General features: G+C 37.7%; 5 protein-coding genes across 5 annotated transcripts; 3 read left to right on the top strand and 2 right to left on the bottom strand.

Annotated features, from left to right (window-relative positions):
* Positions 1 to 1,533: 1,533 nt before the first annotated feature.
* Positions 1,534 to 2,925, top strand: LOC132706963 (uncharacterized). The gene is made up of 2 exons (XM_060678563.1): positions 1,534 to 2,208; positions 2,254 to 2,925. The coding sequence occupies exons 1-2, from the start codon at positions 1,534 to 1,536 to the stop codon at positions 2,923 to 2,925; spliced, it is 1,347 nt and encodes a 448-aa protein (XP_060534546.1).
* Positions 2,926 to 4,574: 1,649 nt separating this feature from the next.
* Positions 4,575 to 11,123, bottom strand: LOC132706962 (CLIP domain-containing serine protease HP8-like). Its single transcript, XM_060678562.1, has 4 exons — positions 11,089 to 11,123; positions 5,536 to 5,720; positions 5,256 to 5,351; positions 4,575 to 4,888 (listed from the first exon to the last, which is right to left on the bottom strand). The coding sequence occupies exons 1-4, from the start codon at positions 11,121 to 11,123 to the stop codon at positions 4,575 to 4,577; spliced, it is 630 nt and encodes a 209-aa protein (XP_060534545.1).
* A 102-nt stretch (positions 11,124 to 11,225) lies between these two features.
* On the top strand, positions 11,226 to 12,617 carry LOC132706961 (uncharacterized). Its single transcript, XM_060678561.1, has 2 exons — positions 11,226 to 11,900; positions 11,946 to 12,617. Exons 1-2 carry the CDS (start codon positions 11,226 to 11,228, stop codon positions 12,615 to 12,617), a joined length of 1,347 nt encoding a protein of 448 aa, XP_060534544.1.
* Positions 12,618 to 14,266: 1,649 nt separating this feature from the next.
* On the bottom strand, positions 14,267 to 20,793 carry LOC132706960 (serine protease grass-like). The gene is made up of 3 exons (XM_060678559.1): positions 20,676 to 20,793; positions 14,948 to 15,043; positions 14,267 to 14,580 (listed from the first exon to the last, which is right to left on the bottom strand). The coding sequence occupies exons 1-3, from the start codon at positions 20,791 to 20,793 to the stop codon at positions 14,267 to 14,269; spliced, it is 528 nt and encodes a 175-aa protein (XP_060534542.1).
* Positions 20,794 to 20,895: 102 nt separating this feature from the next.
* On the top strand, positions 20,896 to 22,287 carry LOC132706959 (uncharacterized). The gene is made up of 2 exons (XM_060678558.1): positions 20,896 to 21,570; positions 21,616 to 22,287. Exons 1-2 carry the CDS (start codon positions 20,896 to 20,898, stop codon positions 22,285 to 22,287), a joined length of 1,347 nt encoding a protein of 448 aa, XP_060534541.1.
* The last annotated feature ends 1,349 nt before the right edge of the window (positions 22,288 to 23,636 follow it).

The raw sequence follows: 23,636 nt of genomic DNA, 5'->3' as shown, positions 1-23,636 counted from the left end.
CTGGGGAAAGGGTTCGTCGCAGCAGCGGCCCTGTTGGATATCTCCAAGGCATTTGACAAGGTGTGGCACGCGGGGCTGGTGCACAAGCTGTACGCAAACGGCGTCCCGCTACACATAGTGAGACTCGTCAGTTCGTACCTGGAAGACAGGACTTTCCAGGTACACGTCGAGGATCACTTGGCAGCTCCGGAGTACATCAGCGCGGGGGTCCCGCAAGGCTCCCCGCTTGCACCGCTGTTGTACAACCTGTATGCCCACGATCTCCCGAAGGACCCCAGGACCGCCAACTACCAGTTTGCCGACGATACAGCCATCGTCGCGTCGGCCAAAACCCGGGCATGGGCGGTTAAACGGGTCCAGGGTCATCTTGACGACATCGCCGAGTGGGCGAATAAATGGAAGATTGCCATAAATGGCGAAAAAACGCAAGCCATCCTATTCGCCCGCAAGAACGGCAAAGGCAGGAACCCGGAAAAGAAGCTGACCGTCAACGGCACAGCCTTTAAATGGTCAAAAACAGTCAGATATCTAGGTCTTACTTACGACAAGAAACTCACATGGAACGACCACTACAAAGTGGCGAGAAGTAAAGGCGTCGCACTGAGGGGGAAGCTCTACCCGCTGCTCGCGCGAACCAGCAGACTGTCGGTCAGAAACAAGATGATGATTTGGAAACAAATCATCAGACCGGCAGTCCTATACGCATCCCCAGCCTGGGCGTATGCTCCGCACCACAGATTGAAGGACCTGGAGGCCCTTCAAAGCACAACGCTCAGGTGGATCGTAAACGCGCCCTGGTTCGCGAGGAACGGACAACTCCGGCGAGAGCTAAACACGCCCTCAGTCGCCGACTACATAGTCGATACTTCAAGACGTTTCTTCGACAAGATCCGCAGTACAAACTCGGAAATTATTCGAGAAACGTTCGACTACAGCAGCCAATCCAATCCACGACCACGGAACATTCCACGTCCCAAGGACCTGGTACAGTGACCGTCCACTAGAGCGAACCGACGCCGCAGCCCCGCCATTTAATATTTAATCATTGTATATATAATTGTAACCCCGACTACAAAAGTCAGATTTTATAATCACACTTAATAAATTAGAGTTTACAAGCGAGTCAACCAACCAGTCATCGGAGAGCAGTACGGAAGAACACTTCGACCGTTACCGCATCGCCGCTCTTGAAAATGTCTACCGCAGTTGTAGACGAAACGTCGAGTTTAATCTCGGGACCACGGCTCAAAAGCCCGGAAATATTTAGTAATGTAGTTTCTGGCCGTGAAAGCCTAACATCTTTGATAAGTTACCATTACGGGATGGAAATATCAAGAATGGTTCGTCGACTGGAGAATCTACGAAAGAAGAAGGCTCAACTCTTATGTTCGCTCGCCTTTTTATGTCGTTGTAAAGCAGCTGATCTAACATCTTAAAATGAAAAGAACACTCAAGTCACCACAAGCCAACAGAATTTATAATCGGATGGAAAAAGCCTTTTTGCGGGAAAGAGTCCATCATACGAGACACAGCATGGCCAACTTAGATAACAACTTGCTAACCCTGAATCTAAAATTAGCAAATTCCATGCATAACGAGGACTGGGACAAAATAGATAGACTTACTTATGGAACAATGGAAGCGACAAGGGATTCTGCAACCAGGAGACAAATTAAGAAATTCAATGACCTTCAAACTAAGTCAAGTGAATCTCCCAGCACTGATTTGTCAAGGACTGTGGTAAACCTGTCTCAGCGGAAATTATCAGCAGAAGAAACGAGCATCCTCTCGAAAGGCGGGAACTTCGCAATCACACCGGACTCTGTACCATTTGAAGACATCATTGCAAACATTGAATCAGGAATTCGTAACCTGCAAGCAGATATCGCAAAGGAAATTCGCACAGAAAGTGCCAGAATTTTACGCCGGGCGAAGCCACCGAAGAGTAATGTCTCATCGAAGGAAAAGAGAGCAATTAGAGACCTCAATAAAGACATAAGCGTTATAGTCCTTCCAGCTGACAAGGGGAACGCGACTGTAGTACTAAATACCGTAGACTACGAAAAGAAAATTGGTGATCTGCTAGACCCCAAAACATACAAAAAGTTGCAACAGGACCCAACCAACCGCATCCTAAAGAAAACAAATACGTTAATCAAGAAGTCATCTATCGAACCAGAAATCCAGCGAAAACTAAGCAATTCGGAGGCATTACCACCAAGATTATACGGATTGCCAAAAATCCATAAATAGGCAGTACCCTTGAGACCCATAGTTAGCGCTATAGGTTCCCCGACTTACAATCTCGCCAAGCATCTAACCAAACTCCTTGAACCACTCATAGGGAGGACAGCATCACACATCAAGGACTCGACTCAGTTTATACAGAAGATCAAAAACATCACATTGTCACCCAAAGACATATTAGTGAGCTTCGATGTTGTTTCTTTGTTCACTATGGTGCCAGTCAAAGAGACTTTGGATTTAATATCTGCACGTTTTCGGAACGATGTCACAGAACTTTTCCGACACTGCTTAACCACCACTTATTTCCAATGGAACAAGGAGTTTTATGAACAAGTGGACGGTGTAGCCATGGGAAGCCCATTAAGCCCGGTCATAGCAAATTTTTTCATGGAAAAGTTTGAACAGCAGGCATTAAATACTGCCCAAAAGAAGCCCAAGTGTTGGTTCCGCTACGTGGACGACACATTTGTAATATGGAGCCACGGCGAAAAGGAGCTTCAAATCTTCTTGGCGCATCTCAAATCCATTAACAATAAAATAAAATTTACCATGGAGACAGAAAAGGACGGCAGGTTGGCATTCTTAGATGTGCAGGTAGAAAGGCGACCAAATGGAAAATTGGGTCATAAAGTTTATCGAAAACCCACTCACACGGAACGACCTGAACAAATTATCTAATCACCATCCGAGACAGAAAATGGGGGTAATAAAAACCTTAATGACAAGGGCTAATCGGATTAGCGAACCCAAGTACCTACGTGAAGAGATTAATCACTTGACCGATTCCCTGAAAAATAACGGATATACCACCTCTGAAATACAAAAAGCTATGAAAAATAGAAGATTTAAGACAAGAGATACGACAAAGGAACCTCAAGGGAATGTATCATTTCTTTTTATTAAGAACGTCACAGACAGGATCGGTAAACATTTAGAACGACACAACGTTCGGGTCGTCTTTAAACCAACGACTACAATCAGACAAAGCCTCAGGTCTGCCAAGGATACAAGGGACGCCTTTTCTTCACCAGGGATATACCGCATTCCGTGTTCCTGTGGCTCGGTATATATAGGTACCACAAAGAGAAGCATTGAAACTAGGCTAAAGGAACATAAAAGGAACTGCCGGCTTGGACACACGGAAAAATCAGCAGTGGCAGAACATGCTTTTTACAAAGGTGACCATCGTATCATGTTCAAAGACACGCAGGTACTGGACAAAACACCACATTTTTATCCACGTCTTTTCAGAGAAGCTATTGAAATTCAAAAACATCAGAATAATTTCAATAGAAAAGAAGAAGGTCTCAATATCAGTAAAACATGGACTCAGGTCATCAACAAAACAACGTGTTTACCCAGACAAGCTCAACCCAAGCCCGCCACCGAGGTCACGCCCACTACAGCGCGCTTAAATACGGCAGATCTTCCAGTCAACCAACCAGTCATCGGAGAGCAGAACGGAAGAACACTTCGACCGTTACCGCATCGCCGCTCTTGAAAATGTCTACCGCAGTTGTAGACGAAACGTCGAGTTTAATCTCGGGACCACGGCTCAAAAGCCCGGAAATATTTAGTAATGTAATTGATGATCTGTTTTCCTTACTACTTGATATTTTTGTTGCAAAAAATTCTAAATAGTCCAATTCTGAATTGAGGAACGCTCTGTCCAACTGTTCCATTTTCTAGATTCTGGTTGGGACATGGTTAAATGAACTAGATGTTGATGGATTACCTTTTCATGTAAGTTGAAACTTCCAGGAGCGGTAAACAAATCGTGGGCTGCAAATAACCGGATTTCCTTGTGAAATCCTTACGAAATAAAAAAAAAGGCCTCAACATTTCTACGCATCGATAATCGTCTAGGCTTAGACTCGGTAGCAAAACAACATATAGGAATTTAAAGGTCGAAACCACATTCTCGATTCCGCAGGAATTTTACCGCATCTCGCCGTAAGGCGTTTCGCAATGTTAATTCAAATTTAGGTTCGATTCATAACTTTTTAAGCTGCTGCACGTGTCCAATGAAATGCATGGCGCAGAGGTATTGCCTATGCTCAGAATATGATTAAAAAGTTTTGAAAACGACATGCAGGTGCATAATCAAAATCTCGAATTAAATTAATGCGGCATTTAACAACCAACCAGGCCACTGGCAGAAGAAGTTTGGATGCGGCATTTTAACGAAGTTATCTTTTTGAAATCATAACACGCATTTACGAAGTTCAATCATTACGAAAATGTCTTACAAATCTTGAGAATTTGGGATCCAAAGTGAAAATATTTCTTTTTAACATTTCGTTAATGTACTAATATGAAAACGACAATCATTCTTCCATGTTATCCAAAATCCATTGGATATAACTCCCAATCCTGGTGTAAATACCCGGTTGCCCATCGGCACCGCATTGTCTCGGGCCAAATGATACAATTCCGTACTGTATGTATCTAGGCGAGCCGTCAACAAGTCCGACATACTTCATCGGTCCACCGCTGTCTCCTCCACATGAGTCTCTACCATTGTATCCACCGGCACATATTTGCTGATCCGTAATTGGAGCAAACTGTTGGTACACTTTAAGGCAAACAGACAGTGGCAACACGGGTACTGATACTTTGAGAAGTATTGGGCTTTTGTAACCTAAAATCATTTCCGCTCATCACAATGTCGCTACATATAATAAATATGGAATACAATAAAAAATGATAGAATTAAAATTAGTTTAAACTGGATGTTTCAAACTGCAGAAATTTTATGTAACAGAAAGCCTTCCTAAATAAAAAGTCACCCGAACATTTCCATGAAAATGCGAAATAATTTTCGTTAACTTAAATAAAAATACTACTTTTTCGCAAAAAAAATAGTTCTTGAGTTTTGATTTTTTCAATTACCCTTGTTGTCGCTATGGAAAGAGTTGATCAACAGCTGTTACACTGATTTAGCAACTATTAGGAATATTTGTAATTTTGAAATTTAAAGAAGATTTTGCTAGAACATGTAACTGTACCTTTTTCCGTAGCACCCCTTCCGGAGACGATAGCCGATTTTCCCGTTAGATCGTCATTAATTTCGCTCACCGGTAGACATATCGGTTTAATATTGGCTGAAATCATTTGCACATTACTAGACGTAATACTAAACTAGTTAAAAATTTTGACGATAAAAAACTGCAACGCTGATAAAATGTATATTTGTGAAAATTGGTTTTCATTTTAAATTTTGGCCTATTATAAATTCATTACAAGAAAAGGGTCAGAGCTATATTCTAATTATTCAATACTACTTACAATAACTAAAATTTGCATTATAGTCTAGCCTTATCAAGGCTATATCATTTGTGTATTTCCGTTTGTTATAGTTTGGATGAATCATCATCTTTTCCGCTCGGAAATCTTGCACTTTTGGAGCGCAGTATCCTTCTTCGCAGTCCTCCGTGTTTCGTAAATCGTATTCTCCTAGCCTAACTCCAATTCTAAAACAATTAAAATAAACACTCGACTAATTATAAATACCACGTAGTTATTACACCTTTTCCAATTATTTATTTAACTCGGATATTAAAACCTATCTACTTTGAAACTTTTTTTGCATTTGCAATTAGGAAATAATGAATCCATTACATCATATATTTAAGTAGCGATATTAAATTTAAGCAACATGAGAAATGATTAACTTTCCAGTCAAAAAATATAAATAAGTACAGTGTTTAAAAAGTTGAAAAAACAATAAGGAGCGTTTCAAAATTGTAGTCAAGATTTCAGGGAAACATTTTCAACATGGAAGAAAGACTCAACAAACACTACGTTGCCGATCCATAGAGTATTATGGTTCGCCTTAGTAACGATTACATTTTCGATTGTTTCGTCAAAAGTTTTAATTAGTAAGTGAAGATCATGAGTGAGTAAGTATTGCAGATGCAAATAAATTACAATGGAATAAAAAGTTTGTAAACAAAATTGAAAATTGGCTTTCTGTATTAGAATTGAAATGCAAAGAAAAAGGAAAATGTGCATTCAAAAACGCTTTAATTTTGAACCAAATACCTCAAAAACCTATAACAAATTAGTGGGAAAACAGGTCTTATTTGTACATGGAAGCATGGGTCCCCAAAATCTTGTTGATGATTTTGTTAACAATAAGAAACTAAATTCTTATAATAGTCGATTATAAAAAAAAAACATCGCCAGTCGAAAAATATTCGAAACTCCTGATCGGGGTGATCACGATCTCTCTCCGACCGAAATTTTGGAAAGTAAATATATTCACGTTCAGCTTTAAGTGAAAACTTTAATTCTTTTAACTTGTTTAAGTCTTAAATTTATTCAAATTTTATGAAAATAGCACGTCTGAATTTGAAGTTACTTATTCATATGGTCGATTTCAATTATAGCTATTACTAGTTTAGTGCCTAGTGTTAATAGAGATGCCAGCACCTAAATAATTACAAGTCAGCTACTTACATAGACATAGTATTTATAATACAAAGTGCTGCGGTGAGTATATATCTGGCATTTATTAGGGTACCTCCACAACGAAAATCTATTCCATCTCCTAGAAATAAAATCAATTACTATATTGCGCGATTTTATATTTTCATCCAACTTAGCTTTAGTCTTAAAAAGTGATTTGCCTAATTTATTTTTAGATCATACTTTCAAAATCAATGGCCATCATAGGTTTCAAAGTGACAAAAATTCGATACAATTCTCTTGGTTATATTATTTAATGATTCAAACACAGATATGTTTCTAAACATATGTAATGGGTGTTTTTTTCCAATGTATAGAACTTTAAGTTGGCATAACTGTTCAAGATGGCGACCGATTTAACAGCCGTCAAGTGATTTATTCTCGCACAAACAAAACTGCCGCATTTGGAGCGAAGCTAATCCTCAAGTGTATGTCAAAACATCGTTACATCCACAAAAACTGACTGTTTGGTGCGCTTTATGGGCTGGTGGAATCATTGGTATAGAGCTATGATTACCAACTCTTTCATCCCTGAATTGAATAATCACGATGTCGAAGAGATGTGGTTTCAACAAGACGGCGCAACATAATCGATTTATTGAAAGACACGTTTGGTGACCGCCTAATTTCACGTTTTGGACCTGTGAATTGGCCTCCAAGATCTTGTGATTTAACACCACTATTTTCTGTGGTGCTATGTAAAGTCATTGGTCTATGCGGATAAGCCACAAACGCTTGACCATTTGCAAGACAACATTCGCCGTGTTATTGCCGATATACGGTCCCAAATGTTGGAAAAAGTAATCGAAAATTGGATGCCTCGATTGGACTACATCCGCGCCAGTCGCGGCGGTCGTATGCCAGAAACCATATTTAAAATGTAATGCCACAAGATTATCTTTCGGATAAATAAAATTCATGTCAATCGAATAATCCATCGTTGTTTTATTGCAACTTAAATTTCTATACATCGAAAAAAACACCTCTTACTTATAATAGAAAAAAAAAATAACGCAGCAATTTCTAAGGTTTTTTTTTTAATTAACATGGGGTTATATAATACCAAATAGCGGCGGTTGTAAAATGTAAAAGTGTAATGTAATATAAAATTAATCATTAGATATTTAAATTTTCTATAAAAAAATCTTTAAGCGTACCTGTGTTGTATGCTATAAGGGCCATCCATGGAAATTCTTAAAATCCTGTTTGCTTTCCAGAGGTAATCCTGGAATTCGTTGCGATGGAACCGCATACATTTAATGGTAAGAGGTGAAAATTCTTGTGACTTCTAAATCTAGCGAATGCCAGAGGAATTTTCTCCGCCAGCTGAGAAGACGATTCAGTGGTTGGCGGCGCAGGAGCAGTGTTTCTAAAATTAATAAAATACAAATGGGAAAAGCGAAACAACAAATAAATTGTAACTATGAAAAGCAGCATGATACATACGTGACACAACAAACTTTTAGTTGGAAACTTCGAAATTGATATAAATTAAACAGTACTGCAACTATTCACTTACTTATTGTGTATCCGACGGAAATATCGAAGATCACAGAAAAACACAACAATTTGAACATTTCAACGAACAACCTGTTGGGCCGATGATATTTCATAAACTGATTTATCAATTCGATTACTAATGGAACAATCGGTTGAGAAAGCTAATTTAAGGTAAGTACAGCCCCATCTGAATTTATTTCGGCGCACTCTATTACTGAGAATTATAGATTTAGGTTTTACAGCCCTTACCGTTGAATTAGCAAATATATTCAAATGGAAGTTGGTCGTTATAACGTTTCTATAATTAAATGGTGTTAAAATTTCCCGTTTTATTTGCCTATTAGCAAGCAGTTACCTACGTAATGTTATTTAAAAAAATGTTTAGCACTGCGTAATAGTTTTCAAATGGATTTTAATAAAACTAAACTCAATAGAAAAAATTACAATATAAAATTGTATTTTATGCTACAAGTTTTAAATATATATTTTTCCCAACGAGCGCAACGAGTTTATAAACGTGTTACATATACTTCTGCTATCGTACATAACATACACAGATCCATCAGAACTTCAATGTCAAAATACTAGCTGCATTTTAAATATCTAGCGACCATATTCGTGACTAAAATACTAAAAACGTTCGAATAAGCTCGCGATAGCGATGTGCATAATTAGTTTTTTTTTGTTGTGAAAAATGGAGCCAACAGGTATATTTCTAAAGATTAAGAGACAATTTTGTATTGTTGGTGTACTTAAATATATATTTAACGTATAATTATTTAGTGTTATTAATTAAATTGAGTACAGTGGAAACTGTGAACAGTGAAACTTTAAACCAAATTCCAAGATTTCATTGCAGTAAAAGTTATATCGAGGTATTTATAAATCCAAATCAATCCGTTCGGGAAGCGTTGATAACCTGAAAGAGCCTTTTTTTACTTCCCACATTCAATTTAGGAAATATAGCGCCAGATTTGTGAAAATCTTGTCAGATAACAAAAACGTAATCCAAAATTAGTCACATTTCAACACAACCACACACAATCACCCGTTGACTAAAGGCATTGTTCGCTGCGATTGATGTTTAACTCATCGCATCGTTCAGCGGGTATTACTGAATAATCACGAACCAATCAATCATCAAAATCTAACAACAAACCAAATTTAATAACATGTGTTGAGGCATTATGAAGTTATTGACACTTTTTTCCGAAAATGTTCGGATACTCCGCACCAAATTCTATTAAGAGGACGGTAATAATAAAAATAATATTTTTTCTATCCAAATCTTTACATTACTTCTCGAGATAGGGTACTTTGCCTTACTTAATTGACCACGGGGTACCTATATGCTGTTTACCTCTAAGGAAAGCAATTAAATCCTCAATTATTTACGGTGCATTCAATGCTATGCGATTCTTGGAATTTCCCTGCATTGAAAGTATTTTAAATTCCAAGGGTATTGGGGTATGTCTTATCACACTCAGCGTTATATTCGATGCCCCATATCGATTTATTATTATTATTCCGCACTAAGTAATCCCTACACGTAGTTCCCTTCCCCCCACATATGCTTCATTTATTTGGTTATATTTATGTATTTAAGTTTTAGGTAGGTGGTGTCTTGTCAAATCTTGTTTCACATGATATCTAGTGATGCGTAAAACTGAAACTTAGTAAACTTCAAGAAATAAAAATGAATTATTAATTAATTAAAGTAAAGCAATATATTGTGGTCTTTATCAAAATTTTGTTCTATTGTCCTGATCTTCCGTGTGAGACTATTTCGGTCTTCAAATTGTTTAATTACATTTTTAATTTAAAAAAAAAATCTCTTTTAACTCTTACAACATTATCTGCGATTGAATAATATAATTTTATTCTTTGCCGTCTTCCTTCCTCAGTATAACCCATTTGAAAAATCTTATTATTATTTAACTAACGCTGTAGATCTTTAGTTTTGATTAGTTGTCAAAAGTAGAACATTATTAAAACAATTACAAACATAGAGAATATGGTTACTATCAAGGCAGACTTGACCATTTTTAAGCAATATGGCTATTGTCCAGAAATCGAATGACAGAAATATCTCAAAAACGGCTAAATTATCTACGACTTAAGCTAATAATATATAAGGCATTCCACTAAAAAAAAGATGTTGCTGTCATTTTGACAGGTTGCGATTGTCATTTGTTTTTTCTGACATTTGCATGAGATAATAGAGCAAAAATCTTAATACTTTTGTATTTATACATTTTTTCTATCTTTCAAAATTAACAGTGTAGGTAGGCGTCAAAATATAATGAATAACCCAGTACACATGTTTTGAAATGTTTATTTGTCACAATCTTGCTAAACAATTGATGATCTTATCAAAGATGTTAGGCTTTCACGGCCAGAAACTACATTACTAAATATTTCCGGGCTTTTGAGCCGTGGTCCCGAGATTAAACTCGACGTTTCGTCTACAACTGCGGTAGACATTTTCAAGAGCGGCGTTGCGGTAACGGTCGAACTGTTTACCCAGACAAGCTCAACCCAAGCCCGCCACCGAGGTCACGCCCACTACAGCGCGCTTAAATACGGCAGATCTTCCAGTCAACCAACCAGTCATCGGAGAGCAGTACGGAAGAACACTTCGACCGTTACCGCATCGCCGCTCTTGAAAATGTCTACCGCAGTTGTAGACGAAACGTCGAGTTTAATCTCGGGACCACGGCTCAAAAGCCCGGAAATATTTAGTAATGTAGTTTCTGGCCGTGAAAGCCTAACATCTTTGATAAGTTACCATTACGGGATGGAAATATCAAGAATGGTTCGTCGACTGGAGAATCTACGAAAGAAGAAGGCTCAACTCTTATGTTCGCTCGCCTTTTTATGTCGTTGTAAAGCAGCTGATCTAACATCTTAAAATGAAAAGAACACTCAAGTCACCACAAGCCAACAGAATTTATAATCGAATGGAAAAAGCCTTTTTGCGGGAAAGAGTCCATCATACGAGACACAGCATGGCCAACTTAGATAACAACTTGCTAACCCTGAATCTAAAATTAGCAAATTCCATGCATAACGAGGACTGGGACAAAATAGATAGACTTACTTATGGAACAATGGAAGCGACAAGGGATTCTGCAACCAGGAGACAAATTAAGAAATTCAATGACCTTCAAACTAAGTCAAGTGAATCTCCCAGCACTGATTTGTCAAGGACTGTGGTAAACCTGTCTCAGCGGAAATTATCAGCAGAAGAAACGAGCATCCTCTCGAAAGGCGGGAACTTCGCAATCACACCGGACTCTGTACCATTTGAAGACATCATTGCAAACATTGAATCAGGAATTCGTAACCTGCAAGCAGATATCGCAAAGGAAATTCGCACAGAAAGTGCCAGAATTTTACGCCGGGCGAAGCCACCGAAGAGTAATGTCTCATCGAAGGAAAAGAGAGCAATTAGAGACCTCAATAAAGACATAAGCGTTATAGTCCTTCCAGCTGACAAGGGGAACGCGACTGTAGTACTAAATACCGTAGACTACGAAAAGAAAATTGGTGATCTGCTAGACCCCAAAACATACAAAAAGTTGCAACAGGACCCAACCAACCGCATCCTAAAGAAAACAAATACGTTAATCAAGAAGTCATCTATCGAACCAGAAATCCAGCGAAAACTAAGCAATTCGGAGGCATTACCACCAAGATTATACGGATTGCCAAAAATCCATAAATAGGCAGTACCCTTGAGACCCATAGTTAGCGCTATAGGTTCCCCGACTTACCATCTCGCCAAGCATCTAACCAAACTCCTTGAACCACTCATAGGGAGGACAGCATCACACATCAAGGACTCGACTCAGTTTATACAGAAGATCAAAAACATCACATTGTCACCCAAAGACATATTAGTGAGCTTCGATGTTGTTTCTTTGTTCACTATGGTGCCAGTCAAAGAGACTTTGGATTTAATATCTGCACGTTTTCGGAACGATGTCACAGAACTTTTCCGACACTGCTTAACCACCACTTATTTCCAATGGAACAAGGAGTTTTATGAACAAGTGGACGGTGTAGCCATGGGAAGCCCATTAAGCCCGGTCATAGCAAATTTTTTCATGGAAAAGTTTGAACAGCAGGCATTAAATACTGCCCAAAAGAAGCCCAAGTGTTGGTTCCGCTACGTGGACGACACATTTGTAATATGGAGCCACGGCGAAAAGGAGCTTCAAATCTTCTTGGCGCATCTCAAATCCATTAACAATAAAATAAAATTTACCATGGAGACAGAAAAGGACGGCAGGTTGGCATTCTTAGATGTGCAGGTAGAAAGGCGACCAAATGGAAAATTGGGTCATAAAGTTTATCGAAAACCCACTCACACGGAACGACCTGAACAAATTATCTAATCACCATCCGAGACAGAAAATGGGGGTAATAAAAACCTTAATGACAAGGGCTAATCGGATTAGCGAACCCAAGTACCTACGTGAAGAGATTAATCACTTGACCGATTCCCTGAAAAATAACGGATATACCACCTCTGAAATACAAAAAGCTATGAAAAATAGAAGATTTAAGACAAGAGATACGACAAAGGAACCTCAAGGGAATGTATCATTTCTTTTTATTAAGAACGTCACAGACAGGATCGGTAAACATTTAGAACGACACAACGTTCGGGTCGTCTTTAAACCAACGACTACAATCAGACAAAGCCTCAGGTCTGCCAAGGATACAAGGGACGCCTTTTCTTCACCAGGGATATACCGCATTCCGTGTTCCTGTGGCTCGGTATATATAGGTACCACAAAGAGAAGCATTGAAACTAGGCTAAAGGAACATAAAAGGAACTGCCGGCTTGGACACACGGAAAAATCAGCAGTGGCAGAACATGCTTTTTACAAAGGTGACCATCGTATCATGTTCAAAGACACGCAGGTACTGGACAAAACACCACATTTTTATCCACGTCTTTTCAGAGAAGCTATTGAAATTCAAAAACATCAGAATAATTTCAATAGAAAAGAAGAAGGTCTCAATATCAGTAAAACATGGACTCAGGTCATCAACAAAACAACGTGTTTACCCAGACAAGCTCAACCCAAGCCCGCCACCGAGGTCACGCCCACTACAGCGCGCTTAAATACGGCAGATCTTCCAGTCAACCAACCAGTCATCGGAGAGCAGAACGGAAGAACACTTCGACCGTTACCGCATCGCCGCTCTTGAAAATGTCTACCGCAGTTGTAGACGAAACGTCGAGTTTAATCTCGGGACCACGGCTCAAAAGCCCGGAAATATTTAGTAATGTAATTGATGATCTGTTTTCCTTACTACTTGATATTTTTGTTGCAAAAAATTCTAAATAGTCCAATTCTGAATTGAGGAACGCTCTGTCCAACTGTTCCATTTTCTAGATTCTGGTTGGGACATGGTTAAAAGAACTAGATGTTGATGGATTACCTTTTCATGTAAGTTGAAACTTCCAGGAGCGGTAAACAAATCGTGGGCTGCAAATAACCGGATTTCCTTGTGAAATCCTTACGAAATAAAAAAAAAGGCCTCAACATTTCTACGCATCGATAATCGTCTAGGCTTAGACTCGGTAGCAAAACAACATATAGGAATTTAAAGGTCGAAACCACATTCTCGATTCCGCAGGAATTTTACCGCATCTCGCCGTAAGGCGTTTCGCAATGTTAATTCAAATTTAGGTTCGATTCATAACTTTTTAAGCTGCTGCACGTGTCCAATGAAATGCATGGCGCAGAGGTATTGCCTATGCTCAGAATATGATTAAAAAGTTTTGAAAACGACATGCAGGTGCATAATCAAAATCTCGAATTAAATTAATGCGGCATTTAACAACCAACCAGGCCACTGGCAGAAGAAGTTTGGATGCGGCATTTTAACGAAGTTATCTTTTTGAAATCATAACACGCATTTACGAAGTTCAATCATTACGAAAATGTCTTACAAATCTTGAGAATTTGGGATCCAAAGTGAAAATATTTCTTTTTAACATTTCGTTAATGTACTAATATGAAAACGACAATCATTCTTCCATGTTATCCAAAATCCATTGGATATAACTCCCAATCCTGGTGTAAATACCCGGTTGCCCATCGGCACCGCATTGTCTCGGGCCAAATGATACAATTCCGTACTGTATGTATCTAGGCGAGCCGTCAACAAGTCCGACATACTTCATCGGTCCACCGCTGTCTCCTCCACATGAGTCTCTACCATTGTATCCACCGGCACATATTTGCTGATCCGTAATTGGAGCAAACTGTTGGTACACTTTAAGGCAAACAGACAGTGGCAACACGGGTACTGATACTTTGAGAAGTATTGGGCTTTTGTAACCTAAAATCATTTCCGCTCATCACAATGTCGCTACATATAATAAATATGGAATACAATAAAAAATGATAGAATTAAAATTAGTTTAAACTGGATGTTTCAAACTGCAGAAATTTTATGTAACAGAAAGCCTTCCTAAATAAAAAGTCACCCGAACATTTCCATGAAAATGCGAAATAATTTTCGTTAACTTAAATAAAAATACTACTTTTTCGCAAAAAAAATAGTTCTTGAGTTTTGATTTTTTCAATTACCCTTGTTGTCGCTATGGAAAGAGTTGATCAACAGCTGTTACACTGATTTAGCAACTATTAGGAATATTTGTAATTTTGAAATTTAAAGAAGATTTTGCTAGAACATGTAACTGTACCTTTTTCCGTAGCACCCCTTCCGGAGACGATAGCCGATTTTCCCGTTAGATCGTCATTAATTTCGCTCACCGGTAGACATATCGGTTTAATATTGGCTGAAATCATTTGCACATTACTAGACGTAATACTAAACTAGTTAAAAATTTTGACGATAAAAAACTGCAACGCTGATAAAATGTATATTTGTGAAAATTGGTTTTCATTTTAAATTTTGGCCTATTATAAATTCATTACAAGAAAAGGGTCAGAGCTATATTCTAATTATTCAATACTACTTACAATAACTAAAATTTGCATTATAGTCTAGCCTTATCAAGGCATATCATTTGTGTATTTCCGTTTGTTATAGTTTGGATGAATCATCATCTTTTCCGCTCGGAAATCTTGCACTTTTGGAGCGCAGTATCCTTCTTCGCAGTCCTCCGTGTTTCGTAAATCGTATTCTCCTAGCCTAACTCCAATTCTAAAACAATTAAAATAAACACTCGACTAATTATAAATACCACGTAGTTATTACACCTTTTCCAATTATTTATTTAACTCGGATATTAAAACCTATCTACTTTGAAACTTTTTTTGCATTTGCAATTAGGAAATAATGAATCCATTACATCATATATTTAAGTAGCGATATTAAATTTAAGCAACATGAGAAATGATTAACTTTCCAGTCAAGAAATATAAATAAGTACAGTGTTTAAAATGTTGAGAAAACAATAAGGAGTGTTTCAAAATTGTAGTCAAGATTTCAGGGAAACATTTTCAACATGGAAGAAAGACTCAACAAACGCTTCGTTGCCGATCCATAGAGTATTATGGTTCGCTTTAGTAACGATTACATTTTCCATTGTTTCGTCAAAAGTTTTAATTAGTAAGTGATGACCATGAGTGAGTAAGTATTGCAGATGCAAATAAATTACAATGGAATAAAAAGTTTGTAAACAAAATTGAAAATTGGCTTTCTGTATTAGAATTGAAATGCGAAGAAAAAGGAAAATGTGCATTCAAAAACGCTTTAATTTTGAACCAAATACCTCAAAAACCTATAACAAATTAGTGGGAAAACAGGTCTTATTTCAACATGGAAACACGGGTCCCCAAAATCTTGTTGATGAATTTGTTAACAATAAGAAACTAAATTCTTATAATAGTCGATAATAAAAAAAAAAAAACATCGCCAGTCGAAAAATATTCGAAACTCCTGATCGAGGTGATCATGATCTCTCTCCGACCGAAATTATGGTAATTAAATATATTCACGTTCAGCTTTAAGTGAAAACTTTAATTCCTTTAACTTGTTTAAGTCTTAAATTTATTCAAATTTTATGAAAATAGCACGTCTGAATTTGAAGTTACTTATTCATATAGTCGATTTCAATTATACCTATTACTAGTTTAGTGCCTAGTGTTAATAGAGACGCCAGCACCTAAATAATTATAAGTCAGCTACTTACATAGACATAGTATTTATAATACAAAGTGCTGCGGAGGGTATATATCTGGCATTTACTATTCGATCTCCTAGAAATAAAATCAATTACTATATTGCGCGATTTTATATTTTCATCCAACTTAGCTTTCGTCTTAAAAAGTGATTTGCCTAATTTATTTTTAGATCATACTTTCAAAATCAATGGCCATCATAGGTTTCAAAGTGACAAAAATTCGATACAATTCTCTTGGTTATATTATTTAATGATTCAAACACAGATATGTTTCTAAACATATGTAATGGGTGTTTTTTTCCAATGTATAGAACTTTAAGTTGGCATAACTGTTCAAGATGGCGACCGATTTAACAGCCGTCAAGTGATTTATTCTCGCACAAACAAAACTGCCGCATTTGGAGCGAAGCTAATCCTCAAGTGTATGTCAAAACATCGTTACATCCACAAAAACTGACTGTTTGGTGCGCTTTATGGGCTGGTGGAATCATTGGTATAGAGCTATGATTACCAACTCTTTCATCCCTGAATTGAATAATCACGATGTCGAAGAGATGTGGTTTCAACAAGACGGCGCAACATAATCGATTTATTGAAAGACACGTTTGGTGACCGCCTAATTTCACGTTTTGGACCTGTGAATTGGCCTCCAAGATCTTGTGATTTAACACCACTATTTTCTGTGGTGCTATGTAAAGTCATTGGTCTATGCGGATAAGCCACAAACGCTTGACCATTTGCAAGACAACATTCGCCGTGTTATTGCCGATATACGGTCCCAAATGTTGGAAAAAGTAATCGAAAATTGGATGCCTCGATTGGACTACATCCGCGCCAGTCGCGGCGGTCGTATGCCAGAAACCATATTTAAAATGTAATGCCACAAGATTATCTTTCGGATAAATAAAATTCATGTCAATCGAATAATCCATCGTTGTTTTATTGCAACTTAAATTTCTATACATCGAAAAAAACACCTCTTACTTATAATAGAAAAAAAAATAACGCAGCAATTTCTAAGGTTTTTTTTTTTAATTAACATGGGGTTATATAATACCAAATAGCGGCGGTTGTAAAATGTAAAAGTGTAATGTAATATAAAATTAATCATTAGATATTTAAATTTTCTATAAAAAAATCTTTAAGCGTACCTGTGTTGTATGCTATAAGGGCCATCCATGGAAATTCTTAAAATCCTGTTTGCTTTCCAGAGGTAATCCTGGAATTCGTTGCGATGGAACCGCATACATTTAATGGTAAGAGGTGAAAATTCTTGTGACTTCTAAATCTAGCGAATGCCAGAGGAATTTTCTCCGCCAGCTGAGAAGACGATTCAGTGGTTGGCGGCGCAGGAGCAGTGTTTCTAAAATTAATAAAATACAAATGGGAAAAGCGAAACAACAAATAAATTGTAACTATGAAAAGCAGCATGATACATACGTGACACAACAAACTTTTAGTTGGAAACTTCGAAATTGATATAAATTAAACAGTACTGCAACTATTCACTTACTTATTGTGTATCCGACGGAAATATCGAAGATCACAGAAAAACACAACAATTTGAACATTTCAACGAACAACCTGTTGGGCCGATGATATTTCATAAACTGATTTATCAATTCGATTACTAATGGAACAATCGGTTGAGAAAGCTAATTTAAGGTAAGTACAGCCCCATCTGAATTTATTTCGGCGCACTCTATTACTGAGAATTATAGATTTAGGTTTTACAGCCCTTACCGTTGAATTAGCAAATATATTCAAATGGAAGTTGGTCGTTATAACGTTTCTATAATTAAATGGTGTTAAAATTTCCCGTTTTATTTGCCTATTAGCAAGCAGTTACCTACGTAATGTTATTTAAAAAAATGTTTAGCACTGCGTAATAGTTTTCAAATGGATTTTAATAAAACTAAACTCAATAGAAAAAATTACAATATAAAATTGTATTTTATGCTACAAGTTTTAAATATATATTTTTCCCAACGAGCGCAACGAGTTTATAAACGTGTTACATATACTTCTGCTATCGTACATAACATACACAGATCCATCAGAACTTCAATGTCAAAATACTAGCTGCATTTTAAATATCTAGCGACCATATTCGTGACTAAAATACTAAAAACGTTCGAATAAGCTCGCGATAGCGATGTGCATAATTAGTTTTTTTTTGTTGTGAAAAATGGAGCCAACAGGTATATTTGTAAAGATTAAGAGACAATTTTGTATTGTTGGTGTACTTAAATATATATTTAACGTATAATTATTTAGTGTTATTAATTAAATTGAGTACAGTGGAAACTGTGAACAGTGAAACTTTAAACCAAATTCCAAGATTTCATTGCAGTAAAAGTTATATCGAGGTATTTATAAATCCAAATCAATCCGTTCGGGAAGCGTTGATAACCTGAAAGAGCCTTTTTTTACTTCCCACATTCAATTTAGGAAATATAGCGCCAGATTTGTGAAAATCTTGTCAGATAACAAAAACGTAATCCAAAATTAGTCACATTTCAACACAACCACACACAATCACCCGTTGACTAAAGGCATTGTTCGCTGCGATTGATGTTTAACTCATCGCATCGTTCAGCGGGTATTACTGAATAATCACGAACCAATCAATCATCAAAATCTAACAACAAACCAAATTTAATAACATGTGTTGAGGCATTATGAAGTTATTGACACTTTTTTCCGAAAATGTTCGGATACTCCGCACCAAATTCTATTAAGAGGACGGTAATAATAAAAATAATATTTTTTCTATCCAAATCTTTACATTACTTCTCGAGATAGGGTACTTTGCCTTACTTAATTGACCACGGGGTACCTATATGCTGTTTACCTCTAAGGAAAGCAATTAAATCCTCAATTATTTACGGTGCATTCAATGCTATGCGATTCTTGGAATTTCCCTGCATTGAAAGTATTTTAAATTCCAAGGGTATTGGGGTATGTCTTATCACACTCAGCGTTATATTCGATGCCCCATATCGATTTATTATTATTATTCCGCACTAAGTAATCCCTACACGTAGTTCCCTTCCCCCCACATATGCTTCATTTATTTGGTTATATTTATGTATTTAAGTTTTAGGTAGGTGGTGTCTTGTCAAACCTTGTTTCACATGATATCTAGTGATGCGTAAAACTGAAACTTAGTAAACTTCAAGAAATAAAAATGAATTATTAATTAATTAAAGTAAAGCAATATATTGTGGTCTTTATCAAAATTTTGTTCTATTGTCCTGATCTTCCGTGTGAGACTATTTCGGTCTTCAAATTGTTTAATTACATTTTTAATTTTAAAAAAAAATCTCTTTTAACTCTTACAACATTATCTGCGATTGAATAATATAATTTTATTCTTTGCCGTCTTCCTTCCTCAGTATAACCCATTTGAAAAATCTTATTATTATTTAACTAACGCTGTAGATCTTTAGTTTTGATTAGTTGTCAAAAGTAGAACATTATTAAAACAATTACAAACATAGAGAATATGGTTACTATCAAGGCAGACTTGACCATTTTTAAGCAATATGGCTATTGTCCAGAAATCGAATGACAGAAATATCTCAAAAACGGCTAAATTATCTACGACTTAAGCTAATAATATATAAGGCATTCCACTAAAAAAAAGATGTTGCTGTCATTTTGACAGGTTGCGATTGTCATTTGTTTTTTCTGACATTTGCATAAGATAATAGAGCAAAAATCTTAATACTTTTGTATTTATACATTTTTTCTATCTTTCAAAATTAACAGTGTAGGTAGGCGTCAAAATATAATGAATAACCCAGTACACATGTTTTGAAATGTTTATTTGTCACAATCTTGCTAAACAATTGATGATCTTATCAAAGATGTTAGGCTTTCACGGCCAGAAACTACATTACTAAATATTTCCGGGCTTTTGAGCCGTGGTCCCGAGATTAAACTCGACGTTTCGTCTACAACTGCGGTAGACATTTTCAAGAGCGGCGTTGCGGTAACGGTCGAACTGTTTACCCAGACAAGCTCAACCCAAGCCCGCCACCGAGGTCACGCCCACTACAGCGCGCTTAAATACGGCAGATCTTCCAGTCAACCAACCAGTCATCGGAGAGCAGTACGGAAGAACACTTCGACCGTTACCGCATCGCCGCTCTTGAAAATGTCTACCGCAGTTGTAGACGAAACGTGGAGTTTAATCTCGGGACCACGGCTCAAAAGCCCGGAAATATTTAGTAATGTAGTTTCTGGCCGTGAAAGCCTAACATCTTTGATAAGTTACCATTACGGGATGGAAATATCAAGAATGGTTCGTCGACTGGAGAATCTACGAAAGAAGAAGGCTCAACTCTTATGTTCGCTCGCCTTTTTATGTCGTTGTAAAGCAGCTGATCTAACATCTTAAAATGAAAAGAACACTCAAGTCACCACAAGCCAACAGAATTTATAATCGAATGGAAAAAGCCTTTTTGCGGGAAAGAGTCCATCATACGAGACACAGCATGGCCAACTTAGATAACAACTTGCTAACCCTGAATCTAAAATTAGCAAATTCCATGCATAACGAGGACTGGGACAAAATAGATAGACTTACTTATGGAACAATGGAAGCGACAAGGGATTCTGCAACCAGGAGACAAATTAAGAAATTCAATGACCTTCAAACTAAGTCAAGTGAATCTCCCAGCACTGATTTGTCAAGGACTGTGGTAAACCTGTCTCAGCGGAAATTATCAGCAGAAGAAACGAGCATCCTCTCGAAAGGCGGGAACTTCGCAATCACACCGGACTCTGTACCATTTGAAGACATCATTGCAAACATTGAATCAGGAATTCGTAACCTGCAAGCAGATATCGCAAAGGAAATTCGCACAGAAATTGCCAGAATTTTACGCCGGGCGAAGCCACCGAAGAGTAATGTCTCATCGAAGGAAAAGAGAGCAATTAGAGACCTCAATAAAGACATAAGCGTTATAGTCCTTCCAGCTGACAAGGGGAACGCGACTGTAGTACTAAATACCGTAGACTACGAAAAGAAAATTGGTGATCTGCTAGACCCCAAAACATACAAAAAGTTGCAACAGGACCCAACCAACCGCATCCTAAAGAAAACAAATACGTTAATCAAGAAGTCATCTATCGAACCAGAAATCCAGCGAAAACTAAGCAATTCGGAGGCATTACCACCAAGATTATACGGATTGCCAAAAATCCATAAATAGGCAGTACCCTTGAGACCCATAGTTAGCGCTATAGGTTCCCCGACTTACCATCTCGCCAAGCATCTAACCAAACTCCTTGAACCACTCATAGGGAGGACAGCATCACACATCAAGGACTCGACTCAGTTTATACAGAAGATCAAAAACATCACATTGTCACCCAAAGACATATTAGTGAGCTTCGATGTTGTTTCTTTGTTCACTATGGTGCCAGTCAAAGAGACTTTGGATTTAATATCTGCACGTTTTCGGAACGATGTCACAGAACTTTTCCGACACTGCTTAACCACCACTTATTTCCAATGGAACAAGGAGTTTTATGAACAAGTGGACGGTGTAGCCATGGGAAGCCCATTAAGCCCGGTCATAGCAAATTTTTTCATGGAAAAGTTTGAACAGCAGGCATTAAATACTGCCCAAAAGAAGCCCAAGTGTTGGTTCCGCTACGTGGACGACACATTTGTAATATGGAGCCACGGCGAAAAGGAGCTTCAAATCTTCTTGGCGCATCTCAAATCCATTAACAATAAAATAAAATTTACCATGGAGACAGAAAAGGACGGCAGGTTGGCATTCTTAGATGTGCAGGTAGAAAGGCGACCAAATGGAAAATTGGGTCATAAAGTTTATCGAAAACCCACTCACACGGAACGACCTGAACAAATTATCTAATCACCATCCGAGACAGAAAATGGGGGTAATAAAAACCTTAATGACAAGGGCTAATCGGATTAGCGAACCCAAGTACCTACGTGAAGAGATTAATCACTTGACCGATTCCCTGAAAAATAACGGATATACCACCTCTGAAATACAAAAAGCTATGAAAAATAGAAGATTTAAGACAAGAGATACGACAAAGGAACCTCAAGGGAATGTATCATTTCTTTTTATTAAGAACGTCACAGACAGGATCGGTAAACATTTAGAACGACACAACGTTCGGGTCGTCTTTAAACCAACGACTACAATCAGACAAAGCCTCAGGTCTGCCAAGGATACAAGGGACGCCTTTTCTTCACCAGGGATATACCGCATTCCGTGTTCCTGTGGCTCGGTATATATAGGTACCACAAAGAGAAGCATTGAAACTAGGCTAAAGGAACATAAAAGGAACTGCCGGCTTGGACACACGGAAAAATCAGCAGTGGCAGAACATGCTTTTTACAAAGGTGACCATCGTATCATGTTCAAAGACACGCAGGTACTGGACAAAACACCACATTTTTATCCACGTCTTTTCAGAGAAGCTATTGAAATTCAAAAACATCAGAATAATTTCAATAGAAAAGAAGAAGGTCTCAATATCAGTAAAACATGGACTCAGGTCATCAACAAAACAACGTGTTTACCCAGACAAGCTCAACCCAAGCCCGCCACCGAGGTCACGCCCACTACAGCGCGCTTAAATACGGCAGATCTTCCAGTCAACCAACCAGTCATCGGAGAGCAGAACGGAAGAACACTTCGACCGTTACCGCATCGCCGCTCTTGAAAATGTCTACCGCAGTTGTAGACGAAACGTCGAGTTTAATCTCGGGACCACGGCTCAAAAGCCCGGAAATATTTAGTAATGTAATTGATGATCTGTTTTCCTTACTACTTGATATTTTTGTTGCAAAAAATTCTAAATAGTCCAATTCTGAATTGAGGAACGCTCTGTCCAACTGTTCCATTTTCTAGATTCTGGTTGGGACATGGTTAAAAGAACTAGATGTTGATGGATTACCTTTTCATGTAAGTTGAAACTTCCAGGAGCGGTAAACAAATCGTGGGCTGCAAATAACCGGATTTCCTTGTGAAATCCTTACGAAATAAAAAAAAAGGCCTCAACATTTCTACGCATCGATAATCGTCTAGGCTTAGACTCGGTAGCAAAACAACATATAGGAATTTAAAGGTCGAAACCACATTCTCGATTCCGCAGGAATTTTACCGCATCTCGCCGTAAGGCGTTTCGCAATGTTAATTCAAATTTAGGTTCGATTCATAACTTTTTAAGCTGCTGCACGTGTCCAATG

Source organism: Cylas formicarius, unplaced genomic scaffold (genome assembly GCF_029955315.1).
Source record: "Cylas formicarius isolate icCylForm1 unplaced genomic scaffold, icCylForm1.1 PGA_scaffold_9__14_contigs__length_23061073, whole genome shotgun sequence".
In the NCBI taxonomy this organism is placed as follows: domain Eukaryota; kingdom Metazoa; phylum Arthropoda; class Insecta; order Coleoptera; family Brentidae; genus Cylas; species Cylas formicarius.
The sequence above is the reverse complement of the archived record's forward strand: the minus strand, read 5'-3'. Positions and strand labels throughout refer to the sequence as shown.

What these genes read in the sequence shown, in the direction of transcription:
- LOC132706963 (XM_060678563.1), top strand. Translation starts at nt 1,534, where the DNA reads ATGGCCAACTTAGATAACAACTTGCTAACCCTGAATCTAAAATTAGCA. An exon ending in GAAAACTAAGCAATTCGGAG is followed by an intron (nt 2,209 to 2,253) that starts GCATTACCACCA and finishes ATCCATAAATAG; the next exon opens with GCAGTACCCTTGAGACCCAT.
- LOC132706961 (XM_060678561.1), top strand. Translation starts at nt 11,226, where the DNA reads ATGGCCAACTTAGATAACAACTTGCTAACCCTGAATCTAAAATTAGCA. An exon ending in GAAAACTAAGCAATTCGGAG is followed by an intron (nt 11,901 to 11,945) that starts GCATTACCACCA and finishes ATCCATAAATAG; the next exon opens with GCAGTACCCTTGAGACCCAT.
- LOC132706959 (XM_060678558.1), top strand. Translation starts at nt 20,896, where the DNA reads ATGGCCAACTTAGATAACAACTTGCTAACCCTGAATCTAAAATTAGCA. An exon ending in GAAAACTAAGCAATTCGGAG is followed by an intron (nt 21,571 to 21,615) that starts GCATTACCACCA and finishes ATCCATAAATAG; the next exon opens with GCAGTACCCTTGAGACCCAT.
- LOC132706960 (XM_060678559.1), bottom strand. Translation starts at nt 20,793, where the DNA reads ATGTTAGATCAGCTGCTTTACAACGACATAAAAAGGCGAGCGAACATA. An exon ending in GATATTTCCATCCCGTAATG is followed by an intron (nt 15,044 to 20,675) that starts GTAACTTATCAA and finishes AAATGATTTCAG; the next exon opens with CCAATATTAAACCGATATGT. An exon ending in AAGGGGTGCTACGGAAAAAG is followed by an intron (nt 14,581 to 14,947) that starts GTACAGTTACAT and finishes AAATGATTTTAG; the next exon opens with GTTACAAAAGCCCAATACTT.
- LOC132706962 (XM_060678562.1), bottom strand. Translation starts at nt 11,123, where the DNA reads ATGTTAGATCAGCTGCTTTACAACGACATAAAAAG. An exon ending in CTTTACAACGACATAAAAAG is followed by an intron (nt 5,721 to 11,088) that starts GCGAGCGAACAT and finishes TAATTGTTTTAG; the next exon opens with AATTGGAGTTAGGCTAGGAG. An exon ending in AAGGGGTGCTACGGAAAAAG is followed by an intron (nt 4,889 to 5,255) that starts GTACAGTTACAT and finishes AAATGATTTTAG; the next exon opens with GTTACAAAAGCCCAATACTT.